The sequence below is a fragment of the Rhinolophus sinicus genome, chromosome X (genome assembly GCF_036562045.2).
Source record: "Rhinolophus sinicus isolate RSC01 chromosome X, ASM3656204v1, whole genome shotgun sequence".
NCBI classification, from domain to species: domain Eukaryota; kingdom Metazoa; phylum Chordata; class Mammalia; order Chiroptera; family Rhinolophidae; genus Rhinolophus; species Rhinolophus sinicus.
Genome location: NC_133768.1, coordinates 19,072,114 through 19,099,392, shown reverse-complemented (window position 1 = coordinate 19,099,392; position 27,279 = coordinate 19,072,114). Strand labels below are relative to the sequence as shown.

At 41.2% G+C, this 27,279-nt stretch overlaps 1 protein-coding gene across 4 annotated transcripts in view; it reads left to right on the top strand.

Annotated features, from left to right (window-relative positions):
* PCYT1B (phosphate cytidylyltransferase 1B, choline) overlaps nucleotides 1-26,500 on the top strand; it is a 115,824-nt gene extending 89,324 nt beyond the window's left edge. For all 4 annotated transcript variants that reach the window (XM_019757054.2, XM_019757055.2, XM_074324221.1 and 1 more), the window contains one exon: nucleotides 22,608-26,500. In XM_019757054.2, coding sequence (XP_019612613.1) covers nucleotides 22,608-22,820 — 213 coding nt within the window. In that variant the 3' untranslated portion in view covers nucleotides 22,821-26,500. The remainder of the gene's footprint in view (nucleotides 1-22,607) is intronic.
* Nucleotides 26,501-27,279: the final 779 nt, after the last annotated feature.

Here is a 27,279-nt window from a genome sequence, read left to right as displayed (position 1 = left end):
TCACACATTCATGCACGTGACTGCTGACTGGATACCTCACTTGCAAACCACGTGGGCCTTTCAACGTGGCTGCCCAAGTGTCCTCATGACTTGATAGCTTCCTTCCCCCAGTGAGTGATAGAGAGTGACCAAGACAAAATCTATAGTCTTAAATTTTTTTTTTAATTTTTCATTTACAGTTGACATACAATATTAGGGTCAGGTGTACAATGTAGTGGTTATACATTTATATACCTAATGAAGTGATCACCCCAATAAGTCTAGTACCCATCTGACACAATAATATAGTTATTACAATACTATTGACTATATTCCCTATGATGTATTCTATAGCCCCGTGACTATTTTTGTAACTGGCAATTTGTACTTCCTAATCCCTCCACCTTTTTCACCCACCCTCCAAGCCTCCTCCCGTCTGGCAGTGATCAATTTGTTTTCTGAATCTATGAGATTGTTCTTTTTTTTTAATTCCACATATAAGTGAAATCATATGGTGTCTTTCTCTGTCTGACTTATTTCATTTAGCATAATACCCTCTAGGTCCATCCATGTTGTTGCAAATGGTAAGATTTCATTTTTTCTTATGACTGCATAATATCCCGTTGTATTTATCCATTCATCTATCAGTGGACACTCAGATTGCTTCCATATCTTGGCTGTTGTAAATAGTGCTGCAATAAACATAGGGGTGCATACATATTTTCGAATTAGTGCTTTTGATTTCTTCAGATAAATATCCAGAAGTGGAATTGCTGAGTCATAAGGTAGTTCTGTTTTTAATTTTTTGAGGAATCTCCATACGGATTTCCATAGTGGCTGCACCAATCTGCAATCCCACCAATAGTGTACGAGGGTTCCCTTTTCTCCACATCCTCACCAACACTTGTTTGTTGATTTATTGATGATAGCCATTCTGACAGGTGTGAGGTGATATCTCATTGTGGTTGTAATTTATATTTACATGAAGATTAGTGATGTCGAACATCTTTTCACTAGTGCCAATCTCGGTATCCTTTGGTGGGCGCCACAATGTGAGTTGAGGCCAGCCACCACTTGTGCTGGACTTGTGGCCACTTAGTTGAAACTATGCCCAAACCCAAAACTGGCCACTCCTTATGCCAGGCTTGGGGCCACCTAATGGGTGTTAACAATGCAAGTTGAGACCAGTCGTTGTTTATGCCAGGCTTGGGGCCGCTTAGCAAGAGGTATAGGGAACACCGAGGCCAGTGCTGTTTGTTTGGGGTTTGTGGGCCTTTCAGAGATTTTAAGAATGTGCACAGTGTGAGTCAAGGCTGGTTGCTTGTGTAGAAAAGCCGCTGGAAGAGGTTCAGGCCAGGTGTATGAGTTGGGTGGGGTGGGGTGGGGTGAACCGAGTTAGCCATGTTAATGGAGAACTCAGATTTGATGCCCACCTGTGTCCGCTGGCTGGGTGGGGGGAGGGCTCAACAAAGGAACAATGGTGCCTGCCAGCACTTCTGTCCCCAGAAAGAGCTATCCTGATCCCTGCTTCTGCTGCCCCTTCACTGGAGCCCAGAACAAGTGAAGTTTGTGAGTGAGCAAGTCTGGGTATGGGCTCCTCAAGAGGTTGCCTCAGTCTCCAGCAGCTCCCTGTCTCACTTGGACACAGTCTCCACTGGTTTTCACAGCCAGATGTTATAGGGGCTCCTCTTCCCAGCACGGGGAGCCCTTGCTCCTGAGGGAGGACCTCTGCAACAGAAATAACCCTCCTCCCTCCCGATTCTTAATCACCACATCATAGGTGTGGGACCAGCTCATTTCACATCTCTGCCCCTCCTATCAGTCCAGACGTGGCTTCTTTATATCCTTAGTTACAGAACTTCTGTTCAGTTACTCTTCAGGTGGTTCTCAATGATGGTTGTTCTGTAATTTAGTTGCAATTCTGATGTGGTCATGGGAGGAGGTGAGCACAGCATTTATCTACTCTGACATCTTAACCAGAAGTCCAAAAGCTATAGTCTTTGATGACCTCATAACAGAAGTGAGAAACCATCATCTCTGTCATATTCTACTGGTCACACAGACTAATCCTGGTATATTTTTGGGAGGATCGTACACAAAGATGTCAATACCAGGAGGGGGTGAGGCCATCTTGGCAGCTGGCTACAATTGCTTTTGAGAATTTGAAGCAAGTGATCTACTTCTCAGTCACTATAATAGATTATCTATTCCCATTTATTCACTTTGATTGGTGGATTATCAGAGCCCAAGGTATTATTTTTCAATCTCATCACCTACCACTCCACTTATTTAGCTAGTGATGTGCCACATAACAATGTTTCAGTCCATGATGGACCACATACATGATGGTGGTCCCATAAGATGATAACGGAGCTAAAAAATTGCTATCATCTAGTAACATCATAGCCATTTTAGTACAATGCATTACTAACGAGTTTGCAGTGATGCTGGTGTAAACAAACCTATTATGCTGCCAGTCAAATAAAAGTATAGCACATATAATTATGTACAGTATATAATACTTGATGATAATAGACTATGTTACTGGTTTATGTATTTGCTGTTCTATACTTTTGTTGGTGCTTTATAGTACACTCTTTCTACTTACAAAGTTTGCTGTAAGAGTATACCGTGTTATGCCAGCAACAGCCTCATATATCTCCTGTTTACCATGTCTCTTGATTACATTATTTTCTCTTGTCCTTGATTTAATCTGGTGTTGTTATACAGTAACATGCTGTACAGGCTTGTACCATAGGAGCAATAGGCTATACCATAGAGTCTAGGTGTGTAGTAGTCTATACCATCTATGAGGTCTGACAATTAAGTTCGCGAACTTGTTGCAATGATGTTGCTAACTTTTTTTTTTATATCAGAGGGATTATTCATTATGAATTTGTACTAACTGGACAAACAGTTAACCAAATTTACTATTTGGAAGTGCTAAAAAGGCTGCATGAAAAAGTTAGATGAAAATGACCTGAACTTTTCACCAACAATTTATGACTCTTGTATCATGACAATGTACCAGCTCACACGGCACTGTCTGTGAGAGAGTTTTTAGCCAGTAAACAAATAACTGTTTTGGAACACCCCCCCCCCTTACTCACCTGATCTAGCTCCCAATGACTCCTTTCTTTACCCGAAGATAAAGGAAATATTGAAAGGAAGACATTTTGATGACATTCAGGACATCAAGGGTAATATAATGACAGCTCTGATGGCCATTCCAGAAAAAGAGTTCCAAAATTGCTTTGAAGGGGGGACTAGGTGCTGGTGTCGGTTCATAGCTTCCCAAGGAGAGTACTTCGAAGGTGATGGTAGTGATATTCAGCAATGAGGTATATAGCACTTTTTCTAGGATGCGTTCACAAATTTAATTGTCCAACCTCGTATGTTGTATAAGTGCACTTTATGATGTTTGTTCACACAATGACAAAATTGCCAAATGACAAATTCCTCAGAATGTATCCCAGTCATTAAGTGGTACATGACTATACATGCTGGGTTCTTGTAACCAGTCTTGACTCATACTCAGAAAATAACCTGTAATCCAAGCAGAGCTACAAAGGGAAGCCTTCCCAACAGAGACTTTGTACTACCTCTCTTTGGAGGGGATGTCTCTTTGGAGATAGTCTGTGTCAATGGAGGGGGTTTCAAGGAGCTAAATTTTGAAGCTTCGTTGCCATGTTGGAAGCGACACTGTTCACTTCCAAGGTATTCAGTGAAAAGGAGCCGGGACCCAGGGAGTCTAAATCAGCTTTCAGGGTTTGGTTTTGGGTAGGGACTTCCTAGTAAAAGTTTTTTGCTTGAAGTGTCTGAATTCCCAGAGCAGACACGTTCTATTTAAACATAAGTACCCTAACTACATACGCTGTCTTTAAAAAACATCATGCATCATTTTGAATGATCTGCCACTATGTTCCTTCATTGGCTCTGAACACAGAGAATCATTTCCTGTTTGAAATGAAAATAGTCTATTCTATTTTACCATGTGAATGTAGACCCTTTCCTGGAGCACCAGGAGAGAATGACCTTAAGTTAGATGTAAGTTTTTAGTTCATCCTGGACTACAAATTCCCTCTGCCCCAATCCAATCAGTCTAGTGGATCCCTTTGTCAACCAAACAGGCCTTTGCCATCTGATATGAGATTGCCTTTAAAAAAAAAAGACTTTGATAGTGTGTTTGTTTTTTGGAAAGAACATATTTATATGTTGTGAGGTCCACTGCTAATTTTCTCACACTGGTAAAATATACATAACATAAATTTTACCATTTAAACCATTTCTAAGTGTATAGTTCAGTGCAATTAGGTACATTCACATTGCTGTGCAACCATCACTACTATCTATCTCCAGAACACTTTTGTCATCCCATATTGAAACTCCTTACACATTAAATAATAAATTCCCATCACTCCCCTTCCCAGGCCCTGGGAGCCACCCTTCTATTTTCTGTACCTCATAAATGGAATCATGTAGTACTTGTCCCTCTGTGTCTGACTTATGTCACCTACCACAATGTCTTCAAGGTTCAACCAATGTTGTGCCACATGTCAGAATTTCATTGCTTTTGAAATATGAATAATATTCCGTTGTGAAAGACATTATGAAAGAGGCCTATTTATTTATCTTAGAGTATTGGCCTGAGGGGCAGGCATCTAATTTAATACACATCTAGGTGCCTGCTGGGTTACTCTCCAGGAACAAAGGCTGGTGGGTGCCATCTTTGCACTCTGCCTCATTCCAGCTTACTGGTATGTCCCAGAAAAGGAACTGGTACCCTCCTATGGTGCCACAATTTTTTGTGGCTGCTGCCCAGAGGACACTTCTTGATCACCTGGGTCTTGTGACGACCAGGGCTTATGCTTGAGGGTCCCACAGGACTATAACCAACAGTGAAAGGGTTCTCACCAGTTAGCACCCCCAAGAGCATGGCAAGAGGCAACAGATCAGAAGCCCAGTCTTTCTACGAAATAGGTCTATTAGCTTATCTTTATCTTCACAGCTGCAGCCAGAGAGGCAAGCTTCTAATTAAACATCTAAGGACTGACTCTGATCCTTTCCAGAGACCTCAGAGAGCATGTGCTATCTTTGCACTCTCCCTCTGCTGTATGTCAATGCACCAGTATCTCCCAGAGAGGATGTCATACATATGTATATCTAGTGCTCTGGTTTATGTAGCTGCCACTCAGGGACACTACTTGATTGCCTAGCTCTGGTAAACAGCAAGGCTTGCGTTCCTGGGTCTCATGGACTATAACAAATGAAGACACAGTTCTTGGCTGGCAACCACTCCAGGGCATTGCCAGACAGCAGACAAACACATGCCCTCTTTCTGTGAAAGAGACCAATTTGCTTGCCCTGGGGCTTCAGCCTGAAGGGCAGGATTCTAGTTTGGCACACTTATAGGAGCTTACTGAGGTGCACTCTGAGGCTGGTGGACACCATCTTTGCATTCTCCCGCTGCCTCACCCCAGGTCTCCGGTATCTTCTGGAAAGGAACTTGTACACTGGTCTGGCACCCTGATTTTTGTGACTGCTGCCCAGGGACACTTCTAGATTGCCTGGCTCTAATGGCCAGCAGGACTGTATATATTTGCATATTTTAAGAGCTGCTGCCTAAGGGTCTGGCTTCCAGTCAGCCTGAATCTAGATGCTGACTGAGATCTTCCCTTTGGGACACTGCAACTACTGGGAGCTACTAAAAGTGAAATAGGCTGATTGGACAATTGCAAAGTCTTGAGAGACAACCAAGAGCTAGGACAGGGTAGAAGGACAAGTTTCATTTCCTACATCAGGCCACTTCAAGACTGGGAGAAGTGGCTCTTTTATCTAATGCATAGAAGCCAACACTGGGAGTCAAGGAAAATAAAGAAACAGGAAAATGTCCCAAACAAAAGAACAAGATAAAACCTCAGGAAAAAGTCCTAATGAAATGGAGATAAGTGATTTATTTAAGAATTCAAAATAAGGGTCATAAAGATGCTCACTGAACTCTGGACCAGAATGGACAAACACAGTGAGAACGTCAACAAAGATAGAAAATACAAAAAAGTACCAAACAGAAGTCACAGAGCTGAAGAATACAATAATCAAACTGAAAAATGCACTAGAATTGTTTAACAGACTATATGGAGCAGAAGAAAGGATCAGTGACCTTGAAACAGAGAAGTGGAACTCACCCAATCAGAACAGCAAAAAGAAAAAGAGAGTGAAAAAAAGTGAAGGTAGCTTCAGGGACTTATGGGACAACATCAAGCAGACCAACAGTCACATTATCTGAGTCCCAGAAGGAGAAGAGCGAGAAAGGGACAGAAAACTTATTTCAAGAAATAATGGCTGAAAACTTCCATAACCTGGAGAAGCAAATGGAGATCTAGATCCAGGAAGCTGAGGGAGTGCCAAACAAGAGGAACCCAAAGAGACCCACACCAAGACACATTACAATTAAAATGTCAAGAGTTAAAAAGGAGAGAAGATTAAAAGAAGTAAGAGAAAAACAACTTGTTACGTACAAGGGAACCTCCATAGACAGACGATCAGCAGAAACTTTGCAGGCCATAAGGGAATGACATGATATATTCAAAGTGCTGCAAGCAAAAAAAAAAGACTTCCAACTGAGAATACGCTACCAAGCAAAGTTCTCATTCAAAATTGAAGGGATTTTCCAGACAACTAAAAGCTAAGGGAGTTCATCACCACTAAACTGGCCTAATAGGATTTCTTCAATCTAAAAAGAAAGGGTGCTAATTAATAACAGAAAAACGTGAAAGTATAAATCTCACTGGTAAAGGTAAATATATAGTAAAATTTAGACTAAGCACTTATAAAGCTAAAATGAAGGTTAAAAGACAAAAGTAGTAAAAATAACTATAACTACAATAATATTTAAGGGACCCACAACATAAAAAGACGTAAAAGGTGACATCAAAAACAAAGTATCTGGGGTGGGGAGAGTAAACATGCAGACCTTTGAAATGTGTTCCAGAAAAGAAAAGAAAAAACCGACGTTGAGTTTGGAACACATTGGTGGTTACCAGATGCAGGGGATGGACGGATGGCAAAAACGGTAAAAGGGGTCAAAAAGTACAAACTTCCAGTTATAAAATAAATAAGCCTTGGGGATATAATGTACAGCATGGTGACTACTATATTTAATACTGTATTACATATTTGAAAGTTGCCAACATAGATCTTAAAACTTCTCATCACACAAAATTTTGTAACTATGTATGGTGACAGATATTAACTAGACTTATTATGGTGATCATTTTGCTTTATATACAAATATCAAATCATTATGTTGTACATCTGAAACTAATATATGTCAATTATACCTCAATTTAAAAAATAAACATGAGCATGGACTTTTTTTCTCTATTGTTTACTCCTGTGTCCTTAAGGCTTAGAGTAATGTCTGAACCATATATAGTGTGCTATCAGTAAATATTTGTTGAAAGAATGAATCTTTGGTCAACTTTCAGATTCTTCACACCAGAAAAACCCTCCATACTTTATAATAGACAAAATGTTTCTTTTCAACTTCTATCACGGAAATACTCTACACCATGCTAGAAAAAAAAAAAAAATCCCATTCTGTATGTGCGTATAAACACACATACACAATGGGATATTATTTATATTTACCATATTTTGTTTATCTATTTACCCATTGTGGACATTTAGATTATTCCCACCTTTTGGCTATTGTGAATAATGCAGATATAAACATGGATGTACAAATATCTGTTTAAGTCCCTGCTTTCAGTTCTATTGGATGTATACCCAAAAGTGGAATTGCTAAATTATATGGTAATTCTGTTTTCCACAGTGGCTGCACCATTTCACAGTCCCACTCTACATCCTCTTCAGTACTTGTTTTTTTTTATATATTTTTATAATAGCTAACCTAATGGCACTGCTAATTTTTAAAACTGTTTTGATTTTAAGAACATATAAAATTCAGTTTGTGACTCTGATTTAGATTTTCCACTTGAGACTTTTTGACAGAGGTTTCAAAACTTTGTCTTCCAATAAACGCACAAAACATGAATGAACATGAAATTATGAAAGTGGCTAATTACAGAGAGTTGGTCTTGAGAAGGGGCTCACTTCCTAGCTGGGTAGCCTTGGGTAAGTTTCTTTGCCTCTCAGCCACCTCCTAGGGTTGTTGGGAGGATTAGATTGTCTCATACTGAAATTTAAAGCCCTTATACAGTACCTGGCAGGCACATGTCAGGCACTGTATAAGCGTTAGTTGTTTATTGATTTGGCCACAACTGAAACATGGTCCTTGGGTTCCACTGTTTATCAGAGGTCCAAACCAGATTTAACTAGGATATTTTTTATTTCTTTTTCTGCAGATATGCCAGAATATATCTGAAACACTGAAACCTTTAAAGGCATTTGTGATGACACTTACTGCCTCAGTAAATGTTAAGAGCTTCTTAAAAGGGAAAACTTTGTAGGAGGGTAAAAAGTACTTTCATATGGACAGGACTATATAAATGGGATTACTTTCTTGGGAGAAAACTTTATAAATGGAAACCTCTTAATACAGTAAAAAAAAACCTGAATTATATATCTTTTTGAAAATGCCATGCCAGAGTCTTCATTATTTATTGTATTCAGAAGTGCTTTTCTTCCCAGGAAGGTCATTACAAACTGTCTCCTGACCTGATTCAATTCAGTTTCTTCATGGGGGAACCACCCTTCAAAATGCACCAGTAACAGATCAAAGAGCTTGCAAATCGAGACCTAGAGTTATTTTGCATGGATATCACATTTTATTAAGTACACCACCATTGTTTATCATTAGGAACTGAAATGATCTCATCTCCTTAGGCAGAATATTCTCAGTTATGAGCTTGAGTCAAACTACAGTAGACAAGTTATAGATTCCTTAGAAAAATGGGCTTCTAATGGAAATGCTGACAATCCATTAACAGCAGGAGGGCTAATGGCTGCCACTAAAAATGTGCTTAAAGATTACAGTAATAAAAATACATATTTTAAAGTGCATGCTAAAAGTTCAAGGATTTTTTTTTAATGTTGCTGTTAATAATAGGCCACCCTATCCTTCTGGCATTTGATTTTTGTCTCATAAATAGGTTTAATCTATAGCATTTTTGTTCTTTTTTATTTTGAGAGGAGTAGGATCTTTTCACAGAGTTAGCAATACGTTTAATGGAAGGTGAATAATTGATGTATTTGTAGAATTGTGGAATTTTAAATCTGGAAGTGATCTTAGTGATCAGCAAGTCATCTCTATTATATCTGCTAGAGGAGACTTGAGATTCTAAAAGGCTAGAGCTTATAAAGAAAAAATGAGTATCTGGGGGAATTGACCATGTGCCGGAGGCCTTAATATTTTCTCACCTATGTCATTATAGCAATGCTCTCCAGTCTAACTTCCTTGCCTTGGTTATCTCTCTTCCTCCCTACCGTATTACTTGTTTATGATGATAAAATATATGTTATTACAGAACTATTAGAAAGTAAAGAATAAAAAGAGACTACAAGTTACCTACAGTCTCATCACCCAGAGTCATCACTGTTAATATTTTGGGGGTATTGCCTCAATCTTTTTTTCTATTTACAGGTATATATGACTTTTTACAAAATTGGGATCATGCATAACAGACTGTTTTAAAATCATTTTTACTGTGTAATAGCTCATGAACATTTTTTCACATTATTAATATTTTTAAAGACGATTTTCATCCACTGCTTAGTATATCCTCTCAGTTGTGTAAGATTTCTCTCACCTATTTTGGGAGTTTTCAGTTTTGTCTGTTATGACTCTACATTGAATATCCACGTACACAGTAAGTAGTTACTTACATCTCTGATTATCTCCTCAGGAAAAAAGTTTTTGTACCTATTTCCAAATTACCCCTCAGAAAGGCACAATTTTACCCTTCTACTAGCAGTAATACGAGTGTGGCTTTTTTCTTGAACCTCAACACTGGCCATTACAAATTTTTAAAAAATCTCTGGAGACTGACATCACCACGATAGCAACATAGTACTTGTGAAGGGGATCAAAACGAGGAATGACCTAGCAACTATTCATAGAGAATTCTTGAACACATGGGTGATGCTGAAGCACCCCCCACCCCATGCCACAGAGACCAAGACAGACCGCATTAGAAGATCAGAAGAAAGGCTACATGCTAACCAATTACCCCTCCCCCAGGTTGGCACAGCATTCCCCCAAGAGGTCTCCCCTGAGCCTATGGTTCCTCCAGTGGGTAAAAGAGAGCCCAGGGAGGACATGCAACTCCCCCATCATTGTAGGTCACTTCTTGGGAGTCCCCACTCCAGTTTCTACCTACAGGGGACAATCTGCAGGGCTTGACCACTGGGAATCTCATTGTGACAGAAGGGGGAGGGGCCTGCAACAACCAGCACTCTGATCTTGGCAGACCAAGTTCCTGCCTGCAGCATCCAAGTACTAGTAGTCTAAACCAGCAGCTTTGCTCATCTGCAGAGCCAAGTGATGGCACAGTCTGACCAGGGAACTCACCAGGGTACAGGTTTGCCTGATTTGGGTACCCAAACAGATTTTTATGGCCCTGGAGTCTGGTCTGCTTTTGCCCAGGCAGGGGAGCTGAGTCATAGCCCCACCCAACCAGAAAGCCTGACCATAACACCTAGAAATCTGTGCAGCTCAGCAATACTCAATCAGAGTCCAACAGGTGGAGCTGACAGTCTGCAGAGCAAAGCCAGTGACTCTGTTCAGGTAGGGAACTTGGGGCACAAGTCAGCTTGAGTCAAGACCACAAAGAACCTTCTGGCCTTGGAGCTAGTTCTCCCACTGTGCCCAGGCAGGGAAACTAATTGATAGCCCTGCTGATTGTTGAATACAGCTTTCATCCTGCTTGGCCAGTGAACCTAACCAAAGCACACAGGATGCTGCATAGTCCATCCAACAGCCTGGCTTACAGTTCCGCTTGAACAGAGAATATAGCCCATGGATCTCCCCATCTATAGAACAAAACTGGTGCCCCTGTATGATCATGGAATTCAGTGCAGTCTTGCCTGGTTTGGGTCCCCGAACAACAAACTAGGCAGACCCTAGGGCTCATCCTTCTAGCCTACCAGGGCACAGAAGCTAATTCACTGCCCTACCTACTGCTGAGTATTACATCCAATCCTGACCATCTTGTAAGCCTAACCAGAGAACTTAGGCAGCTGTGGAGCCCATCCCACAGCCTCACATGGGCAGGGAACTAAACTAGCAGTCTTATCCAAATGTTCTCAGCCAGTGGCAACACCCCCCACCCAACCTTAGAGCTAGACCCCAAAATAGACCCTGACAGCAAACCCCACCTGCTCAAGGATGTTATCAACAGACATGTCCAGAAACCCACACTGAGCTGACTGACAAAGAACTCTCTGCCAAAATGAACCAGTAAAGTCTGAAAAAGGAGACTGTTTACTCAAATGTGCTGATACCAATATAAGACATCAAGGATCACAAAAAATGACATCACCAAGGGAAGCTAGTAAAGCTCTAATAACTTATCCTAAAGAAATGGACATCTATGAACTGTCAAAGAATTCAGAAGAATACTCTTTAAGAAGTTTAGTGAACTACAAGAATACACAGACAACTGAAATTAGGAAAACAATGCATGAACAAAATGAGAAGTTCAACAAAGAAACAGAAACCAAAAAAAGAGAAATCCTAGAGCTGAAAACTACAATGACCAAACTGAAAACTTCAACAGAGAGCTTCAAAACTAGACTCAATCATGCAGAAGAAAGAATCAATGACCTAGAAGACAGGACATTTGAAAGTATCCAGTCAAAGGAGCAAAAAACAAAAAAGAATGAAAAACAGTAAAGAAAGCCTGTGGGACTTATAGAACACAATCAAAAGAAACAATGGCCGCATTATGGGAATTCCAGATAGAGAAAGAAAGAGAAAGGACAGAAAGTATATTTAAAGCAATAATGGCTGAAAACTTCCCAAACCTGGGGAGAGAACTGGACATCCAGATCTATGAGGCACAAAGGACCCCAAAGAGTTTAAACCCAAATAGGGCTATACTGAGACACATTATAATTAAATCATCACAAAGAAAGAATTTTGAAAGCGAAAAGAGAAAAGAAAAATCATATACAAAGGAACCCTCATAAGGCTGTTGGTAGATTTCTCAACAAAAACATTTCAGGCCAGGAGAGAACAGGATGATTTCAAAATATTGAAAGAAACAAGCCTGTTTACTGAGAATTCTGTACCTGGCAAAGCTGTCTTTCAGAAATGGAGAAATAAAGACTTTTCTGAACAAACAAAAGCTGAGGGAGTCCATCACTACTAAACTTACCTTACAACAAATACTAAAGGGAGTTTTTTGAGTAAAAAGACACCAACTAACATCATAAAAATATAAGAAGGTATACACTTGTTATACAAAGTGCTGGCGAGGATGTGGAGAAAAGGGAACCCTCATACACTGTTGGTTGGACTATTAATTGGACTGTAAATTGGTGCAGCCACTATGGAAAACAATATGCAGATGCCTCAAAAAATTAAAAATAGAGCTGCCATACATGCCAGGAATTCTATTTCTGGGTATTTGCCCAAAGAAAAATCTGGGTGTCCATCAATAGATGAATGGATAAAGAAGATGTGGTATTTTATATATATATGCACACACACACACACACACACAATTATATACACACATACATACACAATTAAGTTCACAACTTGTTGCAATGATGTTGCTAACATTTTTTTTTATATCAGAGGGATTATTCATTATGAATTTGTACCAACTGGACTAACAGTTAACCAAGCTTACTATTTGGAAGTGCTGAAAAGGCTGCGTGAAAAAGTTAAACGACCTGAACTTTTCACCAACAATCCATGGCTCTTGCATCACGACAGTGCACCAGCTCACACGGCACTGCCTGTGAGGGAGTTTTTAGCCAATCAACAAATAACTGTATTGGAACACCCTCCCTACTCACCTGATCTGGCCCCCAATGACTTCTTTACCTGAAGATAAAGGAAATATTGAAAGAAAGATATTTTGATGACATTCAGGACATCAAGGGTAATACAACAACAGCTCTGATGGCCATTCCAGAAAAAGAGTTCCAAAATTGCTTTGTAGGGTGGACTAGGTGCTGGTGTTGGTGCATAGCTTTCTAAGGGAAGTACTTCGAAGGTGACCGTAGTGACATTCAGAAATGAGGTATGGAGCACTTTTTCTAGGACAAGTTTGTGAACTTAATTGTCTGACCTCATATATAATGGAATATTACTCAGCAATAAAAAATGAAATCTTGCCATTTGTGACCACATGAATGGACCTAAAGGGTATTATGCTAAGTTAGAAAAATACAAATACTGTATGATTTCACTTATATGTGGAATCTAAAAATGAAACAAATGAATAAACAAAACTAAACAAACCATAAAATACAAGCTGATGGTTGCCAGAGGGGAGGCTGGTGGGGGATTGGGGGGAAGTACATACAGTACACTAAAGGTTGTGCTAACTGTTATATGCTGTTAAAAATATGAATGTGAATGCCCTGATATTAGATGCACTGGTGTACATTTCATCCTTCTTAGAAGGTTATTCTTGGGAGCCAGAGGTGCTACAGTGGTAATGAGATGTAGGCTGTCAGTATATTTCTAATAAGTAGCGAATGACCAGGGATGGAGATGAATTAGCATTACTCAGATGAGAAGGTACCTCTTTATACCATTAATTCCAATGCAAAGTAATTCCCCCATTCTTTTCCTAAAAAGAGGGCATTGTAAATTGGGGGTGGGGGAGGAGTAGGTCAGGGTTAAAGCTTCAAGGATTTATCAGTGGGTTGGATGGGCTGCAATGTCATCCAAGTCTCTAGGCTGGGTTTTGTTTGACCTGAGCTGCTTAGATGTGTCACTAGTACAGGCCTAGATTACAAAGATAAAGCTGTAGACCTCAGTCCCATCTTTAAGATCTCCATAGATGAAAAATGGGAAAGAATTTTAATTACAACCCTGAATCCTCCCCTCCATCTCCCTCAAACAAAACAAAACAAAAAATCCCACAACCATAAGAAGGTAGCATAAAAATCACTGTTAATGGTAAATATATAGTCAAAGTTAGATTCCATTATGTGGTAATGGTGATGCATAACTCACTTACATCTCTAATTTAAAAGTTTGAAAACAAAAATAGTAAAAATAACCAGCACTACAATAATCTGTTATTGTTTACACAGTAAAAACATATGTTAACTGTAACATCAATACCATGTTTCCCCCGAAAATAAGACCGGGTCTTATATTAATTTTTGTTCCAAAAGACTCATTAGGGCATATTTTCAGGGGATGACTTATTTTTTCATGTACAACAATCTGCATTTATTCAAATACAGTCATATCATCTTCTTCTGGAACATCGTCATAACATACTAAATGTGTCCATGTGGCTGACGATCTTAACTGGGGCTTATTTTCAGGGTAGGTCTTATTTTCGGGGAAACACAGTAACCGAAAATATGAGGGGGGGGGAAAAGTGAAAGCATAAAGTTTAGGAATTCCATTGAAGTGGTTATTAGTTTTAAATAGGGTGTTATAATGTTAAGATAGTCTATGTAAGCCTCATGGTAAACGCAGGAGAAAACCTGTAGTAATTGCACAAAAGAAGATGATAACGAAGTCAAAGCACACTAATATCAAAAGACAATAAAACACAGAAAAAGACAAAAGGATATGAAACAAGGAACAATGGATCTATAAAAGAACCATAAGACAATTGACAAAATGGCAATAGTAAGTCCTTACCTATCAATATTTACTTTAAATGTAAATTATCCAGTCAAAAAGACATAGAATGGCTGAATGGATTTTAAAAACTACCCAAGATCCAATAATATTATGCCCACAAGAGAGTCACTTTTGCCTTAAAAACATATACAGACTGAGAGTTAAGGGATGTAAAAAGATATTTTAAGCAAATAGTATCCCCCAAAAGCGGAGGTAGCTATGCTATATCAGAAAAAAGTGGACTTTAAAAATGGAAAAAAATTGTACACCTGAAACTGGGAGAAAAAGTTATTACATAATTATGAAGAAGTCAATCCATCAAGAAGGTATAACAACTGTAAATAGTTATGTGCCCAACATCAGCACCCAAATATATAAAGCAAAAACTAACAGAGTTAATAGGAGAAACAAACAGCAATACAATAAAAGTTGGGGACTTTAATAACCCACTCTCAACAATGGACAGATCATCCAGACAGAGGCTCAATAAGGAAACAGCAGATTTGAATAACTCTATAGACCAAATAGACGTTACAGACACATACAGATAACTCTGCCTGACACCAGCAGAATACACATTCTTCTCAAACACATATAGAACATTTTCTAGGATAGACCATATGTTAGGTCACAAAACAAGTCTTAGCAAATTCAAGAAAATTGAAAGTATACCAAGTATCTTTCCTGAGCACAATGGTATGAAACTAGAAATCAATAACAGGAGGAAAATTTGAAAATTTATGAATATATGAAAATTAAACACTTTCCTGAACAACCAACAGATCAAAGAAGTAAAAGGAGAAATTTTAGAAAGTATCTTGAGACAAACAAAAATGGAATCACAACATACCAAAACTTATGGGATGCACACAAAAATTCTAAGAGAAAAGTTCATAGCAATAAATGCCTACATTAAGAAACAAGAAAGGTCTCAAACAACCTACCTGTATGCCTTGAGGAACCAGAAAGAGAAGAACAAACTGATCCTAAAGTTAGTAGAAGGAAGGAAATAATAAAGATTAGAACAGAAATAAATGAAATAGAGAACAGGAAAACAATAGGGAAGATTAACAAAACTGAGTCGACTTTTTGAAAAGATTGACAAACCATTAGGTAGAACAACAGAGGAAAAAGAAGACAGGACCCAAATCAACAAAATTACAAATGAAAAAGGAGACATTACAACTGATACCACAGAATTACAAAGGATCATAAGACGCTACTATGAACAACTATACACCAACAAACTGGACAACCCAGAAGAAATTGAAACATTCTTAGAAACATATAAGCAATCAAGAAGCAATCAGGCAGAAATAGAAAATCTGAGCAGAACAATTACTAGTAAGGAGATTGAATCAGTAATCAAAAATCTCCCAATGAAGAAAGCTCCAGGAACAGATGGCTTCACTGGTGATTTTACCAAACATTTAAAGAAGAATTAATGCCAGAAGAATCAAATCTCTTCTAAAAACTCAAGGAGGAAGGAACACTCCCAAACTCTTTTTAAGAAACTAGCATTACCCTGTTACAAAGCCAGAAAATGACACTGTCAGAAAAGAAATCTACAGGCCAATATCCCTGGTGAACATAGAGGCAAAAATTCTCAATAAAATACTAGCAAACCAAATTCAGCAGCATATTAAAAAGATCCCTGGGATTCAAGGATGGTTCAATAGACACAAAATCAATGTGATACATCACATTAACAGAATGAAAGACAAAAATCATATAATCATCTCAATAGATGCAGAAAAAGCACTTGACAAAATTCAACATCCACGCATGATAAAAAATCTTAAGTTAGGTACAGAAGGAACATACCTCAACATAATAAAGGCCATATATGAGAAGCCCACAGCTAACATGCTCAATGATAAAAATTTGAAAGCCCTTTAGAAAATAGTCGGTAACCACAAGATGGCCACGGGGTTTTGAAAATTATTTTGGGGAACGTAATCAACAATGTAAAGATTTTGTAGGGTATCTGATGGACACGTGTCCCATTTGGGAGACCACCTCAGGGGTGATGTAGATGCCTGATCTCTGCACTGTACACCTGAAGCTGAACAATAATGAATGCCAACTGTAATTATATATATATGTGTGTGTGTGTGTGTGTGTGTGTGTGTGTGTGTGTGTGTGTGTGTGTGTGTGTTTGGTTACAGGAAGCAGAGTACAGCATTAGGAATAGAGACAGTGGAAATGTAATGGCTGTGTGCGATGTCAGAGGGGTAGTGGATGGCGGGAGGGGGGTTCACACAGTGTGAGGGATATAAATGATAAACTTCTAAGTATTGCTTTGTCTTGTGCACCTGAAACTAATACAATTAAAAAATAAATAAAAGAGAGGGAATAATATGAACATTAATAAAGTCCAGTGAAATTAAACTCTTTGTATAGAAAAGTTTAAGCCTATTTCCAAACTATACAATAGCTTGATATTATTAAACATGTTGTTTTAAAAAAATAATTTTCGAAAGCCTTTCCTCTGAGATCAGGAACAAGACAAGTGTACCCATTCTCACTATTCCTATTCAACATAGTACGGAGAGTCCTAGCCAGAGCAATCAGGGGAAAAAAAAATGCAAGTTATCAGAATTGAAAAGGAAGAAGTAAAACTTTTGCAGATGACATGATTTTGCATATAGAAAATCCTAAATACTCCACAAAAATCTGTTAGATCTGATCGACAAATTCAGTAAAGTTGCAAGATGCAAAATTAACATACAAAAATCAGTAACATTTCTATACATTAATAATGAATTATCTGAAAAAGAAAACAATTCCATTTACAATGGCATCAAAACAATAAAATACTTAGGAGTAAATTTAACCAAGCAGGTAAAAGGCCTGTACACTGAAAACTACAAGACACTGCTAAAAGAAATTAAAGACACAAATAAATGGAAAGGTATCCTGTGTTCATGAATTGGAAGAATATTGTTAAAATATCCATACAACACCAAGTCACCTATAGATTCAATGAAATTCCTACCAAGATTCCAATGGCATTTTTTGAATGGCAGAAATAGAAAAGACAATTCTAAAATGTATGTGGAACCATAAAAGACCCCAAATAGCCAAAGTAATCCTGAGAAAGAAGGAGGCATCACACTTCCTGATTTCAAGCTATATAATAAAGCTATAGTAATCAAAACAGTATGGCACTGACATAAAACAGACACATAGACCAATGGAAGAGAATTGAGAGCCGAGAAATAAACCTATGCAAGGGAGCCAAGAATACTCAATGGAGAAAAGATAGTCTCTTCAACAAACGGTGCTGGCAAAATTGGATAGTCACATGTGAAAGAATGAATCTAGACCCCTATCTTACACCACTCACAAAAATTAACTTGAAATGAATTAAAGATTTCAATGTAAGACCAAAAACCATAAAACTCCTAGAAGAAAACATGGGTCTTGGCAATGATTTTTTGGATTTGACACTTAAAGCACAAACAACAAAATAAAAAACAAGTGAAATAACATCAAATTAAAAAGCTTTGGCACAGCAAAAGAAACAAATCAACAAATTGAAAAGACAGCCTACAGAATGGGGAAAATATTTGCAAACCATGTATCTAATAAGGGGTTAATATCCAAAATATGTAAAGAACTCATACAACTTAATAGCAAAAACCCAAATAATCCAATTTAAAAATGGGCAAAGGACATGAATAGACATTTTTCCAAAGTAGATATACAAATGGGCAATAGGTACATGAAAAGATACTCAACATCAGTAATTATTAGGCAAGTGCAAATCAAAACCACAACAAGACATCACCTCACACCTATTAAAATGGCTATCATCAAAAAGACAAGATAACAAATGTGGAGACAATGTGGAGAAAAGGAAACCCTATGCACTGCTAGTGGTAAACTGGTGCAGCCACTATAGAAAACAGTATGGAGGTTCCTCAAAAATTAAAAATAGGTCTACCACATGATTCAGCAGTTCTACTTCTGAGGATATATCCAAAGGAATCAAAATTATTATCTCAAACAGATATCTACACCCCCATATTCATAGAAGCATTATTTATAATAGCCAAGACATGGAAACAACCTCTCCATCAATAAATGAATGGATAAAAGGTGATGTGGTATACACACACACACACACACACACACACACACACACGCACACACACACGAATACTACCATAAAAAGGAAGGGAATCTTGACATTTGTGACTATATGGATGGCTCTTGAGGGCATTATGCTAAAGTGAAATAAGTCAGACAGAGAAAGACAAATACTGTATGATCTCATTTACGTAAAATCTAAAAAAAAAAAAAAAAATCCTCGTAGAAAAAGAGATCCAATTTGTGGTTACCAGAGGTGGGGTGTAGGGGAAAGGGAAGTTGGGTGAAGGTAGCCAAAGGGTACAAACTTCCAGTTATAAGATAAATAAGTACTAGGGATGTAATGTACAGCATGAGTACTACCGTGTTTCCCCCAAAATAAGACCTAACCAGAAAATAAGCCCTAGCATGATTTTTCAGGATGACATCCCCTGAACATAAGCTCTAACGTGTCTTTTGAAGCAAAAATTAATATAAGACCCGGTGTTATTTTCGGGGAAACACGGTATAGTTCAACACTGCTTGTATGGTACACATGAAAGTTGTTAAGAGAGTAAATCCTAAGAGTTCTCATCACAAGGAAATTTTTTTGTATTTTTTTCCTTTTTTGGGGGGGTATATTCCACGGGTGCCAGAAAAAATGTACACATTTTAAGAGATGTTATCCATGTATTACTTTTTGAAGTTGAATTGAATTACAGTAGCAATGTGTAGTATGACATTCACTCAAAAGATGGCGTTAAATCAAATGAATGCTAGCGTCATTCATTGTATTACAATTTTAATACCGTTTTTTTCATTTCTTAAAATGTGTATACACGTTTTTGGCACCCTCTGCATATGAGATGATGGATATTAACTAAACTTACTGTGATAATCGTTTCACGATACATCTAAGTCAAATCATTATGCTTACCTTAAACGTACACCTTATACCTTAAACTTATACCTTAACCTTATAAAGCACTATATGTCAACTATATCTCAATAGAACTGGAAAAATGTTTTGTTTGGGGATTTTTTAATTTTTATTGGGAAACTGTTTTTCCAGGACCCATCGGCTCCAAGTAAAGTCATTATTTTCAATCTAGTTGTGGAGGGTGCAGCTCACTGACCCATGTGGGAATCAAACCGGCGACACTGGTGTTATGAGTACTGGGCTCTAACCAACTGAGCCAACCAGCAGCCCCAGAAAAATGTTTTTTAAAGTTGAGAAGACTAGAAACCTTTAACAATCTGATATGTAAAACATCTCACTTCAGCCATTTTGCATTTGTTTGATTACTATGATGCTGAATATTTTTTAGTATATGTGCTGCCGAAGCGAGCACAGATGCCGAACATTTTTATGGTTCATTTTTAAGTCTTTTGTGAATTGCCTGGATATGCCATATGTTCATTTTTCTATGAAGGTTTTTACTTTCTTTTTTATTTGTAAGCTTTGTTTAAATACTAAGATCCATAATTTGTAGTTAAATGCTGCAAAAAAAAATTCCCCTATATTTTTCTTTTGCTTTTTACCTGTTTCATGGTAGATTTTTTAAGGTACAGAAATTTTTACATAGCCAAATACCAATGTTTTTCCTCTATGGTTTCTTTCCTTGCTTTTATACTCACACCCAAAGATGTTCCTAAAACACCGATGTGATCATACCCCTCCCCTTGATTAAAATCTTCCAGGGGCTTTTGAGGGGGAAAAAATGCATGCAGCCTCTTTCTGGTACTCCAGCCTCAGGCTACTGCCACTCAACAGGTGCTGGGACTTCTGGTCACACCAAGTAATCGTACTGAGTACTGTCTACTTAGCTCCCTCTTGTTGGACAAGAGCCCTCCACAGCCCACAGGCTCCCTTCCCACCTACCCCTCCTCTTCCCATGCATCACTGAAGCCCCAGCTTGGACAGGACCATCTCCTGTATAGCACCTGGACCCTAGGGGGTTCGATAGTACTTGATAAAATGAATAACTCGAACAACAAAGTCTAAAATGACTAATAGGAGAATCAGCTCTCGGGGTCACTTTAGGATCAAAAGACTGGACAGAGCTGGGGGGCTGAGTCTCAGCGATGAGCAATGGAGAGAAAGGAGAGTGGAGAGCCCCGGCAGCATGGATGGAATAGTGTGTGTGTCTGGGGGTGGGGGGTTGCTGTGCTGCAGGCAAAGAACAGAAGATCAAATTGGCTGGCAGCTCCGGGAGGCCTGGTGCCCAGGGGCTCGGGGCCAGGACTGGGCTCCCCAGAAGGTAGAAGGGCAGTGTCAGGGAAGGGCTTGGTCCTGAAAGCACCAGTAGCAAGCAGTCACCTGAGGTCTCAGACTAGAAAATCCATCTTACCACCCGAATATCCTCCACCACCACCCCCAGGACCCTCCCGCACCAGGAAATGGCATGGCTGCCCTTCCAGTTTCACAGGTCAGAAACTGCAGTCACTCAATTCCTCTTCCTCCTCACACACCCCACATCCCATCTGTCAGTGAGTCCTGTTGGCTCTGCTCTCAGAATGTAGCCAGACCACATACTGCATGATTTCCTTTAAATGACATTCTGGAAAAGGCAGAACCGTAGGGATAGAAACCAGATCGGCTGCCCGAGGCTGAGGGAGGGGATCCTGAGAAAGGGTCCTGAGGGATCTGGGCCGCTGATGGAACATTCCTATAATTTGATTGTGGTGGTAATCACACAACTGAAGGCATTTGTCAAAACTCACAGAACTGGACACTAAAAAGTTTTAAGTCAATTAGACCTTAATAAAACTATGGAAAAAAACATACTGGGACCGTAAGCATTTCCCACCATCCTCCTGGCCATGAGCCTGGTCAATTATTGCAGGAAGCTCTCAGCTGTCCTCACTGTTCCTGTCCTTGCTGTGCTGTAGTCTGTTCCCAGCACAGCAGCCACAATTGTTCTTTTAAACCAAAAGGCAGTCTGTTACTCTTGCTCAGAACTGCTGAAGTAGAAGAACTGTCCAGAGGTTCCTCTTCTCAAGGTGAAGGTCAAAATTCTCACATGGCCACCAAGACGCTACATGACATAGTCCTCTGTTAACTCTTCTGGTGACCTCCCCCTAATTCCCATCCCCCATGCCCCTCCTTACCCAGGTGACTCCACTCCAGACACCATGGCCCCATTGCTATTCCTTGGACATGAACTGCATGCTCCTTCTTGGGCTTCTCTGTCTGGAATGTCCCCTCCCCCATCTCTTTCAGTTCTTTGCTCAAATAGCACCTTCTCAGTGGAGCCTTCCCGGAACACCCTATTTCCAATTGCAGCACCCCTGTCCCCTGGCCCACAACCCCTCTCTCTTTATTTGCTATCCTCTCATTCTAGTTTTCTCAAGAAGTACAGTTCCACCTGACATACCTCATATTTTGTTCATTTTGTTTATTGTGTGATTCCTCCTTATATCCATGAGGAGAGGGATTTTTGTTTGGTTTCCTGCGACCCTTCCAGTACCCGACATTACTATTTACCTGGCAAATAATAGACACTCACTTAAATTTTGTAGATAGAGGAAAAGAGGGCACGGAGGAAAGAGTGCCAGGTAGCAGCAGTGATGGTACCGTCATGTGTGGACATCTCACTGCACCCGAACTTCACTCAGCTCCTCCCCAGAGAGAGTCTTGGACGGTATGGGCTGTAGCACACGTCTGTGTTTGTGGGCGCAAGCATTTCGGGGTGGTGGCTCTCCTTCCTGCTTTGCCGCCATATCAGATGGCTCACTAATAGATCCGTTCTCTCCAATTTCTCTGTAGAAGCAGATGTTCCAGGAGAGGAGCAGCCGGATGCTACAGGCGTTGTCCCCAAAGCAGAGCCCTGTGAGCAGCCCCACCAGGAGCCGGTCCCCTTCCCGCTCCCCGTCGCCCACCTTCTCATGGCTCCCAATCAAAACCTCACCCCCCTCCTCGCCCAAAGCAGCCTCAGCCTCCATCAGCAGCCTGAGTGAGGGGGACGAGGATGAGAAGTAAAGGCTGCTGGCAGACAACAAGAGCCACACCACGCAGGCCGGGGAGGTGGGGGGGGGGAACCTGGGGATGCCTGGGTGGTTTTGAAACGTGACAGTCACAGGAGCTGCAGCTCAGCTGGGAGACCCTGAGCTCTGCTAAGGGGAGGCCTTGGGACCAGCTCTCCCTCAGTCTCCACTCAGCCCAAGACTTGGGCTCTGCATGGAGGCTTCCAGCCAGACAACCTATACAAACCTTAGCATCATCTAGAATCACTCTACTTTAACCTTGCTAAGGAAAGATGCAGAGCACTCCCCGCAGACTTGCACCGAGTGGGGTGTCTTTTGCTTTGGCCCTTACACCTCCCCCCACCAAGTACACCACCTACGGAAGCGGCTGTTTCCTCAACCTGCTACTTCCAGCTCCTAAGGGCCCTGCACGTTGCCTCCTGCCACCCAAGCTCTGCCAAAGCTGTTTCCAATAAAAATAGTTGAGTTAGAGGTAAATTCCAATCTTCTCAGTTTAGCCACTGAGACCTGATGTCCCAGTGCATCAATTCTTTCCAGTTCCAAGAATATGGCGCATAGACAAAGCCTTGCTTTAGGCCAGATATAGAAAAGGTCATCTCGTGCGACCCTTGACTTCTTATTCAAAGAACAGTTTTGTCAAGGAGAGCACCGCATAAGACCTAATGTGCTCCTGGTTGTACTTTTTCATCAGTGGTTTGACTTGTTTTCCCCAAAGTACCTTAATCTGTGGGAAACACAACAAAGCAAAACATCCTATATAAGACAGAAAAGAGGAGCTTCTTTGCTTTGGCTCCAAGTTTAGCAGATGGTAAATATCTTCTGAAGCTTCTCCTTAAAGGATGCTATCATGGAATGGCTTTCCCCATTCTGACCAGTTAACAGTCTCATAGACCTCAAGTAAAAGTTTGATGTACCAGACCACATAGGTTACCAATAGGGGGTGCTACCTGCACGTTATCTTTTCTATGTACGCTCCAAACATGTCATCCAGGGTACAGACCATATGCAATATGAAAATACGGTGGTGGCATTTTATACTATACTCCTGCTCTCACCCTCATAACCCTGCTGAAATCTTTGGTCTCAAGGACTATCTGGTTCCCTTGTGACTTGGGAATTTCGTCAAAAGCTCATCCCGAATTCCTGTAGGAAGGCTTGTGCCAACCAGGAAATTAGTATGTTGTTCTCACGGCCTCTTATCATATTTTTGGGTGAAGGGAGGCTCTGAAGAGCCTCTCAGTGCACGAGGAAACCTCAGTTCTGAGCTCAACATCTGGATGGACTAGCGAGTGTAGTGATCCCTGCCCCTGGGTTTGCCAAATGGGATGCAGACCCTAAGAATTCCTGCTGAACTGTTTGAAGTTACTGTCCCCTCAGCACAGGTAGGAAGTGAACAGGCGACTCAAGGTGTAGAACCATACTCTTGGGTAGAAGAGGCACGGCCTGGTTGTCCCAGGAAAGCCAGAGACAGAGCTGAGGCCTAACTGAGCAGAGGCCCGAACCAGCAACTTGTGGGCACAACCCAGCATCTCTTGTAACAGAAACACCCCTTTTCAGGGGCCCTTGGCACCAGCCTTCTGGATGACAAGTGGGGCAACCAGTGAAGGAAGGTGGCATGTCTTTCCCACTTGCGTTGGGGTCAAACTACCTCCCTGTCCACCTGGAGATGAGTGGTGTTTATTGGGAAGCAAAACCATGAGGCTAAGCTGGCTTGGAAGCCCCTTGTTCATGGCACTTCCTCCAGCGCTCTGTCAAGTACTCGTGCAAGACAGAGCTGGCACGAACATGGTATGTGAGAAGAAACCTTTTTGCAGTCAAGACCTAGCGCATCATCACACTGCAGAGAGAGCAAGGGCCCCTTCTTTCAGTGTGCCCATCTGGTCTCTCTCTTCCATCATGCACCCAGGGCAAACTGGGCACATTTGGGTGACACTTGTAAGCAGAGAAAGGATGAGACCAGCTGGGCAAGGCAAGGTGATGAGAACAAGGAGAAAAGAGGTGCCTGGAGAGAGGAAAGGAGATTAAAGAAAATGTTCTCTCAGACCATTTCAGGACCTAACTTGGGAGGGAGACTGTCTTGGGAAGGCCTCTTATATGCTTACTCCATGACCCAGGTCAGATAGATCCACTTTGACCTGAATCCTGCCCTAGAGCAAATAGCATGGGGTTGAGGTATCAGGCTGATTATACATTTGTAGGCCCTACACACCATACTGACAGGTGCCACTTATGTGACTCAGATTCAGTGCCATCATAGCCACCAATCAGGAAATGACCAATGCCTGGGATACTCCACAGATGGACCAAAACAACCCACAAGCGGGTTCTAAATTTCACCCTATGTCCCCCCCAAACCTTCCCCACCCTCCTAAGGCTACAAGACTACTGAGAAGGAATGGGGGGATTCTGCAGCCCAACTTTTGATGCTTCCTGGCCATTGGTTTCTTTGAGCCCCACCCCCCAATCCTGGGAGATGGGCTTGCTTTGTTTGGTCTGGCCAGTCAACAGTAATGGCCGAGAGTGAGTGAAGGCCGCAGTGCAAGATGTAGAAGGTATGATGCAGGCTTGCGGAGGTCAGCAGAAATGACAGAAAGCAAGGAAGGATTCTTCTGTCCTAGAAAGGGATGGAAGCTTCAGGTGGAAGCTTCACACTGAGGACGAGAGTGCTCCACTTATGATTGTGGAAGAAGGCAGGTTAAATAAAGATGGGCAAAACCGGGGCTGAAGGAGGGTGAGGGTGGGAGTGGTTACTCTGTTCCCCTTCAAGTGCCACTCAGCCCCTAACAAGAGAAGAAGGCAGGCTCCCTTTCACAGACACCCAAAGTCTGGGTACCCATGCAGATGTGGGTCCTCCGTCCCCTAGCTTCCCTATTTCCACACTTCTCCATTAGCTGCCACGCCCTCCTCCCGGGACCCTGAAATCAAATGTTCACCCACCAGCTAAAAACACGGGGGACTTGTAATGTCAGAGTCACATTGAATGGCCCATTTGTGGGAAGCCAGCGCCCATGTACCAGGACCTTACAAACATAAAGGGAACCAATCTCAAGAAGGGTGGCCCTGAAGTCTGCCTTCTGACCTGCTCTGTGGGGGAAGAGACACAGTTGCGGAATTGCAATCTTGCTCCATGCCTTAGGCTATAGTTGCTGTCAGTCCATCCTTCATGGGAAGGACAGGAAGAGCCGGGTTTATTTTCTCTCCATCTTCAGATCTTATTTGAGCAGGCAGCCGTATCCCAGGTCAAGATGCGAGATGATGGCACAGACGCAACTGAGTCACATGAGCACACACGGAGCTGAGACCCTGTGCCTCAGGCATCCATTCGGCACTAGTCCTGGCCATCAGATTTTTTTAAAAAGAGAATAAGCTCATGAGGCATTTGCAACTTCTACTTCTCTCTAGGTTTTAGTTTTTTGTTGTGTCACTGCAATGTGTTCCGGGACAAAGCCATAAGAAGAGCATACATACTTAAGACTATGCTGTATATATGATGACGACTCGTCTGGGTTAAAGCACGACCTTATGCCCAAGCAATTGCTCTGGTGCTGAATAATGCAAACTACTGGAATCAGCCCTCATCCCTGCCCCCACCCTCCCGGCTCCAAACCCACCCCTGCTCCCAAACGGAACACAGCATTCCCAACCTGTTTATAAATAAAGAGTTGCAGAAGTGCACTTTTGCTGGTTGTGTTTTTTCGAAGTGTGCTCAATGTGGAAAAATACAGGTGTAGCAGCTGTGCCGGACCTGCTCAGCTGTGTCCCCAGCACTTAAGGATGGGACTCTACACTGTATGACAGGGGGCAGAGTCTTGGAGTTGCCCAAAGGCCCACACCTGACTTAAAAGCTAGTTGGGAACAGAGTTGCCTGGAGGGGGGTTCCTGTGGGGAGCCCAGCCGCTAACTTGCTTTGTGACCTTGGCCAAACCACTTAAATTCTCTGATCTTGGTGTCTGCTTTTGTAGAATGAGGGGTTGGAGGAAATGGTTTCTGAGGTCTCCTTTGCCTGTGTAGGTCTCTACATTTGTGAGGCAGCCTGCATTGTTCCTAAGCTTCTCCAGCTATGATGCTGTCACTGAGCAACCATGAGAAAGTGCTTACCTCTCTGAGTGGGAAGCTGGAGAGGTGGCCAGCCACGCCCCTGGGGCCTCCACAACGGCCAGCGTCAGTGGCCCGTCTCACTCCTCAGCTGCTGTAGGATCGCAGGCTCCACTCACTTTTCTTACACCTGACGAATGCTTTTCACCTGTAGCAGAACGTGGATTAGTGGCCATTTCAACCACTTTCCCATCTTCGGGGAAAAACTCCTTTGATCAGCTGGAAGCTGATAGATGGGCGTGGAGGCACTGAATCGGGATCTCAAATGTCAACAGTTAAGGCAGATGCCCAAGTTCTGAGAAATGTTCTCATGCCCTCCACTCCCGAATTTAGGAGTTTCTATTAACTCCACCTGGTGA